The 11,194-nt window shown below is 31.7% G+C and overlaps 1 protein-coding gene across 2 annotated transcripts in view; it reads left to right on the forward strand.

Moving 5' to 3' along the window:
* Positions 1 to 11,194, forward strand: part of LOC117182344 (ubiquitin carboxyl-terminal hydrolase 10-B) — a 36,760-nt gene that overhangs the window by 10,406 nt on the left and 15,160 nt on the right. For both annotated transcript variants that reach the window (XM_033375503.1, XM_033375505.1), the window contains exons 4-8: positions 2,239 to 2,440; positions 3,344 to 3,587; positions 3,695 to 3,775; positions 4,274 to 4,438; positions 8,256 to 8,484. In XM_033375503.1, coding sequence (XP_033231394.1) covers positions 2,239 to 2,440; positions 3,344 to 3,587; positions 3,695 to 3,775; positions 4,274 to 4,438; positions 8,256 to 8,484 — 921 coding nt within the window. The remainder of the gene's footprint in view (positions 1 to 2,238; positions 2,441 to 3,343; positions 3,588 to 3,694; positions 3,776 to 4,273; positions 4,439 to 8,255; positions 8,485 to 11,194) is intronic.

Consider the following 11,194-nt stretch of genomic DNA (forward strand, 5'->3'; position numbering starts at 1 on the left):
GCTCCATATCCACAAACGTAATAAACCCAAACAAATAAACCTCAAACTAACAAACCCCAAACCCACTAGTTCCATATCCACAAACGGACAAAACCCAAACCAGCAAACTCCAAACCCGAATCTAACAAATCGCAAATCCACAAGCTCTAGATTCACAAACGTACAAAACTTAAACCAACAACCCACTAGCTCTATATCTACAAAAGTACAAAACCGAAAACAACAAACCCCAAACCCACAAGCTCCATATCCACAAACGTACAAAATCCAAACCAACAAACCCCCAAACCCACAAGCTCCATATCCACAAACGTACAAAACCCAATCCAACAAACTCAAAATCCGAATCTAACAAATCGCAAATCCACAAGCTCCATATCCACAAACGTACAAACCCGAAATCCACGAAATCCCTCGTGAGAGGCGACGGGACTTAGAATAGTATCATAAGAACTTGACCAAATTGGAAGATTTAGTCAGACTTCAAAACTTCATGTACCTTGACATTAACTGTGCTCAAGTCTCCAAATTTTGTTCGCCAACAAACACCAAACTCGGGAATCTAAATCCATAATCCTCAAACCCAGCAACCTCAATTCCACAAACCCAAATACCTCACATCTTATTATACTAATTGAGAAATTGGTATAATTTGGGGTTGGTGGGTTTGTGGTTTGTTGGTTTGGGGCTTGTCAGTTTGGGGGTTTGAGGCTTGTTGATTTGGGGTTTGTAGGTTTGGGGATGTAATTTATGCAGAAATTCCAGGTTTTTGATCATTTTTAGAATTTTACTGCAAATTCTGACGTGCTGGCTCAATTCTGCGAATGGATTCGTGTTTAGCGACCCAAAAACATTAAGTATACCTATTAGAATCCCAGTAGACTACCATAACCATTTTTTGGTCCTGTGTTATAAGCGTTCTGCTAACTTTTTTCATATAAGGGCAACTTCTTCGAAACCGTTATTGGGCTAGAAAGAAAGCTTGGATTGCTGTCCTTTAAGATTAGAACTTTGTAATTAAAAAATTTAATTTAATTTTTTGTTGGTGGACAAAATCGTATAGAGGACGCGAGTGAGTAAGCGTCATTGGGTATACTAGAACACTTAAGAATTATTTTCGACAATACAAAATGAAACGTTTTAATTTCTGTTTTTAATCTCAAGTTTCTTAAAGGGAGAAACCTGAGCTATCGCTTATGATAAGAAATGAAAAAGTGTGCCTTCATCAACAAAAAATCCAATTTATTGTTGACCTTCATTTTTGAAGTTTAAATGGTTATTTAAACAAAAAAGCTTATGATAATAGGAAAGTTAACGAAACTTCACTGGATAAAATTTTGGATATCGTCATTAGAAAAGTTAAAAATGGCCTAAATAGACGATATCCACAAAAATCTTAAAATTTTTAACCTCTCTTCCTCTGTAAATATTGATCGAAATGAAAAAAAAGTTTACCCATAAACTACTATTCAATAACACAACACTTTGCTCAAGTGTGACTTACCTCAGAGAATTGTGAATTTTTTAGCGGATACACTTCCGAAATAATTCCTCAAATGTGAAAATTTATTCTGGGAAAATGGGTTTTATAATAATTATTATTAGTTTTTTGTCAAATGTGAAAAAAGTAAAAAAATCTATCGAATCACTTTTGATGACCTAATTATAATTTTATTTTATTTATACAATTTCAAGCTAAAATTTTGGAACCTTTCATTTTGATTAACAATTTCGCAGTTTTTAATGTTTAAGTGTAAATAGATTTAATTTCCAAGACCTCAAATTGAAAACTTTCATTTTTAACCTTTCGAGTTCGTAAATGTGCAATTTGAAATGTTGAAACGTACTTTCTGTTCAATAGAAAATCAAATTTGAAGTGGCTTTCTTTTGGAAATTTTCTCACTTTTTAAATGTCAAATTAAAACTTATTAAATTTTGAATGTTGCTGTAATTATACAATTTTAAAAGATTGACACATTTTGCATGCTGCTTATAATTAAGCGGTAATCCAGTTAGAAGGATTCTAATTTGTAATTTTACATTTTTTAACGTTTTAAATGAAAATTGCTCAATTTTAACTGATTCGAATTAAGAATAGTTCCACGTGCTTTAATTTGGATTTTATCATTTTAATGATCTGGAAAAACGGTGACATCTCCTGGAATTTATTTCTTAGATTGAAGTGGAGTCCTGTACCCAAAAAGAAAATTTTTTAAACCATTTTAATGATTCTTTCAGAGTTTTTCCTGGGTTATCAAATGGATAAACAAACTGTGAGTCTGCTACCTCGTGGGTTAACGAATCGCAGCAATTATTGTTATATAAATAGTATCTTACAAGCACTTCTCGCATGTCCTCCGTTTTACAATTTGTTGATGGCTTTGCCATACTCTGACACTGCTTCGAGAAGAAATACACGCACTCCACTTATAGATAATATGTGAGTATTTCATTTTTGTTTTTTATAGATTGCTCGACTGATAAAAAGAGTACGGGATTCTACACCGATTGCCTTATTGGGTATGTGCGAAGCATTGAAACGAAGTTGGAAATGAATGCTAGTGCACGAGGCGAAGAAGTCAGAAATTGTGTGCTTAAAATTGGCAACGCAATATATGAGGAAAACAATAAAAAATATATTAATTGAAATCTGACGTTAATAAAAGTTTATGAGTATTAAGAAAATAAAGAGTTATTAACTTTTATTGTTTGTGGCGTAGCAAATTCTTTTTAAATAGTCAGAATAAAAGTATGATTGAAAATGTGTGCATGTTTAACATATAACTTAATTTTTCATTTTCAAGCGATTACTCATAATCTCACAGTGAAAGTGTAGAGTAAAATGGTAAAGTAAATGTAAGAGGGAAAAGTCGCTGTTTTGTTACCTGCACAAATCCACTTTTCCCTATGTGTTTGCCAGATCAACCTTTATCTGCTGTGTGTTTACGAACAAACTAAAAGAAATCTGTCAAATGCTGCACAATGTGACAGCGAGTTTCAGCGTCGTTTACTAAAAACTGAAAATCCACCTTAAATTAAAAATTTTCGAAAGTCTTCTCCCTTTATTTACTTTGATATTTTTTTAATTCTATTTCATTTTTATCGGTACATATTTTCACATTTTGCGTTTAATTTGATTCTTGATTGATTACAAGAAAATCAAAATGTTTATTTATTTCACAATAGGCCCAATGTTAAAAGTGGACACAATATTTCCATTATCAGCAACAGTTGTCGCGAGGGTCGACATGCACATACTCAATAGTTCTGGGGGTTTTCAGCATGTATAATATATTAATGCTTTTCCTCCATATATTTTTTCTCAAATGTAGCTTATTTCCAGGACAAAGTTTGTGCACGAGTTTACTCCATTGTCAGAAGCAGCACGAATGCCTAGGAAGGACCGGGTTCATAAACGCAATGAAGATGCTTCAACGGACGTCCACTCTGGTACACCTTTTGAACCCTCTTATGTCTATACAATGTTGAAAAACACTTCTTCGGTGTTTTCAATTGAAGGAAGGCAGGAAGACGCAGAAGAGTTTCTCTCGTGTTTGCTCAATGGAATTAGCGACGAAATGTTGGAAGTAAGATTTTTAAAATATACATTCTTACCTTATATTTTACACACAATTATTTTCTACATCTGTTAAAACTGTTGTGCACTTTAAATATACAATGTTACTATTTTCAGGTGATGAAACTGGTAAACAGCGACAAGAGCTCCAACAATAATCCGAATATGAATTTAAATCCTGGAGAGGAGGAGTGGAAGGTAAAATAACTTAGCCTTGATAACAATTTCGTCGTTGAAATCAAATGCAAAACGTTTCAAAATTTCTTATAAAATTTACTAATTTGATGAATAATATTTTCATAAATGAAGGGATAATTTGTCAAAATGATGATCACAAAATACGTGATACATATTTAAGAAATTTAGACAAATTCTGAACTATTGAATATCCGTATGAGATTTGAATGATATATTGATAGAAATTAATTGATATTCACTGCTTCTTCTTACTCATACATTGTCTGATTATATATTCGTATGCGATAGGTTTTATATTATAACCCGCAGCTGTTAAACATTTTTCAAAGTTCTTGTATTCATTTTGAAGATATATTTCCATAGAATGTAACGAGTAACGAAAGTAATACACATTTTTTCCTTGTTTTTGCATAAGATTGAACTTGGAATAAGAAAGGTGTAACAATTCAAAAATACATCAACAGTTGCCGTGCATATATAATTACACATACATTATAGGTCATGGGCCCAAAGAATAAAGGATCAGTCACTCGATGCACAGATTTTGGACGTACGCCCTTGTCCGATATCTTCCGTGGTCAACTAAGATCTCGCGTACACCGAGCGGGTGAACAAGCGACCGATTACGTCCAACCGTTTTTCACGTTGCAGCTTGACATTGAAGTAAGTGCTTTTGAAACTTTTAATTTTTATGGACAAGGTTTTCGGGAGACGTTTCTTTTTCTAGGGGGAGGTGGTCACTAGCTGAGATTATTATCAGCGTAGCACTATCTTTTTGTAATCAATAGGCCATAACAGTATTCCTTCCTGTATGAAAAAATTGAAAAATTACTGTTGTGCTAAAATTCAACACATAACTTTCGCAAGTTTTATAATTTTCAAAAATTATTTGGGAGTAGTCTTGTTTCTCATTAATGTTATAAAACTATTTATTCTGTGAGTTACACAACTTACGAAAGAGCTATATGACAATTTTTTTTTTTTTTCATCCAAAAAGAAAGTTGAGGTTTTTTCTTTTTGATGTCTTTAGGTAAAATAATGTATGGGGTACTATTGATTGTTAAAAATGAGTACTCAGTAGGTTTTGTGCTGATGCATTATAGTTTCGATGGTGTTTTTTTAAAAGAATAACTCATAATATTACCATTTTTATTCTGAAGGTGTTTAAAGGAAGAAACCTTAACTTTCTTTTTACGTATAAAAAAAGACAAGAAAACAACCCAAATTACAAAAAGTCAAAAAAGTTATCCATACCTAACTTAATTTCGAAAAATAAAAAAATTACGGATTTTCTTTCTCCAGCAAAAGAAACTTTAGAGGGGAAAACAAATTTTGCAATCAATTTTCGGATCACCCTAATAGGTTTCAAAAATGTTGACCTCTGCAAAAGTTTGAATAAGTCAGTGAAAAAATACGCTTAAGAACGTAACAAAATTCAGTGCAAGGATAATTTTATAGCGAACAAATTTTCTATTCATGATGCCGTCATACATTAATTAACAATAAAGTTACAATTTGGCGAAGGTATAAAAACAGGGTTAACAACATCAATTTCACGACAGTGATCTTTGACTTGTTATACTATGTTATATTTTGTTACAGAGTTAATTATAGAGGTGGACCTTATCTCAGCTCCAACTTGTGATAGAAAGCTTAGTCAAAGCTTGAGATAGGTAAAAAGATTCAAGTAATACAATGATATACAAAATAAAGTGTCAAAATTATTAAATAAATGATTATTAGCAATTTTGTTTTTTTACGTTTTTTATGTCGCTTGGGGGCGGCGAGTGTAACTGATCCATGCAATATACCCAACCATAACTGTCCACTCCAGGGATTCCTTTCAGTCTCTCACATTCAGTCCCAATTCGGTAACTCTTCCAGAAGCCTGAAAATAAATACGAGTGCATTCCGGTAATCAGGTAGCTGAGGAAAGTGCCGAACAGTGACCCTCAACTGACAATGATACTGATGACTTCTTTTGTGCGTGTAAGAGAAAAAAATAGAAAAAAATAATTGCTGATAGCCAATTATTTAATAATTTTGGAACTTTATTTCGTATTTCATTGTATTATTTGAATTTGTTTACTCATCTCAAGCTTTGTCTGAGCTTTCTATCACAATTTGGAGTTAAGATAAGGTCCTTCTGTATAATTAAATCTGTAAGATACTATTATTTAAATTTTCTAATTTTTATAGCACCTACATTTAGAAAAAATGTCAAAGAATTCGTCTCCTTTTGTTGGCCTCGTTTCTAAGGATTTTTGAACATAATATAACAAGTCAAATTTCACTTTCGTGAAATTGATGCTGTTAACTCTGTGTTTAAACCTTCGCCCCAATGTAACTTTATTGATAATTAATGTATGATGATGTTATGAATAGAGAATTCAAATATTGCCATTTTATGCGATTTCTTATATGTTTTAAACTTCTGCATAACATTTCTGAAATATAAAAATGCGATAAAATGGCAAATTCACAAAATACGTGATACGTTTGTCAGGAACTTCAGACCCCCCACCCCCTCTGTGATATTTTTTCCATTAGTAACATGGAGAATGATACTTTGGTAGACCCCCCACCCCCTAAACATGCCAAGTGCTTTTTGAATGATCCCTAAATGCAATATGCAATGATGAGTGAATAAGCATTTAAAAGGTCAAATAGATTGACTTGTAATTTCCTGAGCAAAATCGAAGAAGTAAAAGTAGAGAAAATTTTACATGTTGAACTCCATAAGACATAAAAATGGCTAGAGCAAGGGCTAAACATATTTTTTCTGAAAAAATAAAAATATATGTAGAATTACTTGCCTAAGAGACAGATTTGGTGAACATGTCCGTTAAAATTTCTCAAATGTCATTTTTTGGGCCACGCTAATAAACAGTTATGGTGTTTTAAAGAAAAAATGTGTTTTTTTTTTTTGACAAACAAAGCACAGAATGCAAATACGCATAACTTCGTAGACAAATTTTTCTCGTAAATTTGAAAAATACCTATTACCTACTTTCCTCTAAAAACAACATGGTTCGTCCTCGAAAGATTCAGAAACTTCAACCGTAGAACCTGCCTGATTTGAAAGGGAGTCGGTCTATAGTTTTTTGCATATTCTGAGTGGCTGCTGGGAAATTGCCGGAAATTTTACGAGATCTGAAAAAACCGGAAAATCAAAATTGAACTATATTTTAACGATTAAGAATTGAATAATAATTTGTTGTACAAGACAAAATACTAAATCCATAAATAAGTCTTATTCAATTTTAAATATTGTTTCAGTCTAAAATATTCCATTTTCAAACCGCTAAATTACAAATTTTTTCAATTAAGAAAAAGAACAATTACTTAATATTTAGAAATATCGGAATGTTCATTTAAAAACAGTTAATATGAATCAAATATTCGAAGCTGAACAAAAAAAAAACTTAAACGTTACAATTTTTATTTTTTCTTTAAAAAAAAACTATTTTGTAAGTCAAATTCTTGAATTATAAAGTATAAATAACAGACACATGTTATTCTTAGAGAAAATTCGAGAAATTTGATGAGATATTTATAAGTTTTGAAGTAATTTAAAATTAATTAAAACTTTGAAATGATTTCAAGGAATTGAAACGAAGTGTGTCTACGTGCACCGACAAAATCCGCTATCAATTCATACCGAAATTTCAGTGTAAATAGCCCACGGCCTAATTTAAAACAGAACATACATTTTTGCAGATTTCGAAAAAAAAACATTTAGAAGTTATTTATAAAATGGGAAAGCGTGAAAGTTTCTTTTTTTCTCCGCTAGAAATTGCCAAAAATGTTCTAAAAATTTAATTTACAGGATTTAAAAAAAATTTTAGGAAAAGTTCGAATAATTTTAAAATACGTTTAGAAGTTCTGAGAAAATTTCAAAAATAATGTAAATCTAGAAAAAATGTATAACATGATTTTCTAAGATTTTTAAATAAAGTTTTGAAACACTTTCAAGGATTTTTAAACTATTCAGAAGAAAAATAATTTTAAATAATATTATTATAATATATATAAATAAATGTATTATAATTAGTAATTAAATTGCTTAAAATTAAATCATTTTGACATTTTTAAATTAATTCGTTTATTATTCAATTTAGAGCATTGAAAATTAAGGTGGATTTATATTTTTGAAACTGAATTTGAATTTTTGAACTCTAAAATTTATAAAAGTTTAACATATTTAATTTGCAGTTTTAATACATTTAATTAAAAATTGTTTAGTTGAAAGGAGCTTCCATTTTAGCGTTTTTTCCATTTGATACATGTAAATGTATCAGGTGATCCATTTTTATTACTTCAAAGGGAAAACAAATTAGCTTTAGAGTTCGATTTTTTAAATTTCATTCACAGCGAAAAATGATGCAGAATCGGGAAAGACCGGGAATTTTCTTCTTTGGTTAAAACGGCCACCCTGATATTAATAGAGAGTAATTAATACCATTTTCATCACATACAGAAAGCCGAATCAGTAAAGAGTGCCCTTGAGATTCTTGTCGGCAAGGATCAAGTGGAGGGTATGACGTGCAGCAAGACAAAACAACAAATTGAGGCTTGGAAGCAAGTTACTTTGGAGGAACTACCAGTAATACTTGTTTTGCATCTAAAATGGTTTGACTACAAGCTTGATGGCTGCTCGAAAATTCTGAAGAACGTCGAGTTTCCGGTGGATCTAAAACTGGACCCCAGTTAGTATTATTTTTAAACTTCATCAATTTTTTTAACTTGAAAAGTAAAGCGAAATTCCAAATCAAACTTATACTGAAAGCAGATGCTCTTGTTTTGCAAGTTTTTATTTGACTTGCTCTGTTGGCATGTATGCCTGTATGAGTATGTATGCATGTGTATGTATGTATATGTATGTATGTTTGTAAATGTTTTATTCCATTTTTGATACAGATCAACATAACCAATTGATTTTAAACTTTGTACATATACGTATTTCCGAAGACATTACGAAATTCTATCAAATTTGAGTCCCCTCCCAATTTTCATAGTCTCAGAAACCCCCAGCAATATGGGCATTTATGAAAAGGGTCTTAGAGTAGAGTGGAAATGATTGCAGATGGTAAAAGCAGGAAAAGTGCTGCGTAAAATGGTTTTTTTTTAACTAGCTCAACGTGCTCACTTACAATCTGGCCTCAAAACTGCAATGCATAGTAGTCATGCGTATCCATACCCGACTGCTAAAGAAAAACCATTATTCGCTTACGAGTTCTACTTGACTGGTGAAATTCATCCGTCCGTCGATAGGCGGCTCTACGATTGTCCTGTCCCACAAAAGCATTGAGTCGTATAGGGCATTTCATAATTAATTAAAAATAAGAATAATCCCGAATAGTTCAGTTCACGAAATTAATACGTTAATTAATAAGAAATTATTCCGTGTAATTCATATGTAAACAAAAATGTGCGAAAAGTGTCATAGCAATATTAAAACATGTTATTTTATATAATTTTTAATTTCGTGAACTTAATTAATCGGGAATATTCTCGTTTTGAATTAACTATTAATTTTCCGATCCGACTTGATGTTTTTGTGGAACAGAGCGATTGCAGTGTCGCCTATTGGCTGACGGATAAATTTCAGCCTCATTCTCACTTGTGACGCCACGCGCTCCGACCGACTGTCTTTCTTATACATAAATTAACAAACCATGGTCCCGCCAATTCGATGCTCAAATACGTTCGACTTGGAGTGAACCGACGCCCCCCCACCATACTCACTGCATTGGCGTGAATGGAAGGGGAAGCCAACTGCCGCACTCGATCCAAGATGTCAGAAAGGTCGGGTGCCCTAGGGTGCCGAATCTGATTGGTTGACTTTTTTTTACTTGCGCCTGGCAGGGCCATGCTTTGTTGGATCATGTTTCTTACAGATAAAAGTTTTAGTGAAAATCTTAGTTCAGTGCCCTCGTTCACTATAGTGGATATAGTGTCATATTTTATTCAATCTCGCAGTTATTACACCACAAAACAAGTAAAAGTATATACAAGTTTGGAAGCTTATTAATTTTAGGAAGCTGGTTTTGTGGTGAAAGTGAATTGAAAGCATTTTAATGGTACTGTTCTGCTTCGGAGTGAGGTTAGTGTTACAAATGCAGTATTTTTAGTTATAAGTTCGTAGTTTTAGTGATAACTTGCTTATTATTTTCTGTGAGTATGGACATTGACAATAAGTAATATTCCAGTGAATCACGGCATTCGTTTTAATTCACATTATCAAATTCCATTGCTGATGTAAAATGTGATGACAGTTTATTGACAGATTTTTCATTTTCGCTCACCAAGAACATCAAGTTTCTACCAAAAAGCATGCATTTTCAACGAAATGCATGAGTTTTCAACTAAAAAAGGTACACCTTCAACCCAAAGTGAAATATTTATATTTACAGTTAGAGATTAAATTTTCAAAAAATGAAAAGAATTTTGAAGCAAAATTTATATTCTTCTATGATAAATTAGAAAAATGTACGAATCAAAAAACCTTAAAAAATTTTAAAGATTTTTCTTAATACGAAATAGCTGCTTATTGTTTGAAATGCATTCAAAATTCATGAAATTTTCAGTCATTCTCAAAAATTATTGGTAAAATTTTTCATTGAAAAATGGAAACTATTTCATCCTACTTCTTTTTAGTAAATTTGTTTACTAAGCAGCAAATACTTTTTTCTATGTCAAGCATTCGCAACGTATGGATGACACGAATTTGAAGCCGTGGCTTATTTTTAATGATGATGGATCAATTGAAAGTGTTCATTGTACTAACTGTAAATATAACTATTTTAATTTAGGTTAAAAGGGTATCTTTTTTAGTTAAAAATTCATATATTTTGTTGAAAATTTGTTCTTTTTGGTAATATTAATCTTCTTGGTCGGGAAAAATGAAAAGTTTGTCAGGGTGAGGAAGAGATTTTTGAAATTGGTGTTTTGCAACTTTTTTGCAGTACGAAAAGTTTAGAATTTTCGTAGTTTTTTGAGTCGTGCATTTTCGTAATTTGTCATAAAAAATAGAATTTTTTATAGGTCTATGTAAAAATACCATTTATTTACATTAAAGTGGGAAAGAAGAATGCAATCTTCCAACTTTTTAATAATAGTTTTTTTTTAATTCGGCGAGCCAGAAACTGATCCTGATCTCAAAATCTCAATAAACTGCAAGCACATTTTAAATCACCAATGGAAATTGACAACGTAAATGGAAAAGAATGCCGTGATTCACAGGAATAAGTTATAACTAAAAATATGAGCTTAAAACCAAACTAACCAACTGTAAGATTGAATAAAATATGACACTATATCCACTATAGTGACCGAGGGCACTGAACTCACATTTTCATTAAAAATTGTGTCTAAGAAAGAGCATACGGATCAAAGTTTTCGACTTTTTCCATTTTA

The sequence above is a fragment of the Belonocnema kinseyi genome, chromosome 10 (genome assembly GCF_010883055.1).
Source record: "Belonocnema kinseyi isolate 2016_QV_RU_SX_M_011 chromosome 10, B_treatae_v1, whole genome shotgun sequence".
NCBI lineage: Eukaryota > Metazoa > Arthropoda > Insecta > Hymenoptera > Cynipidae > Belonocnema > Belonocnema kinseyi.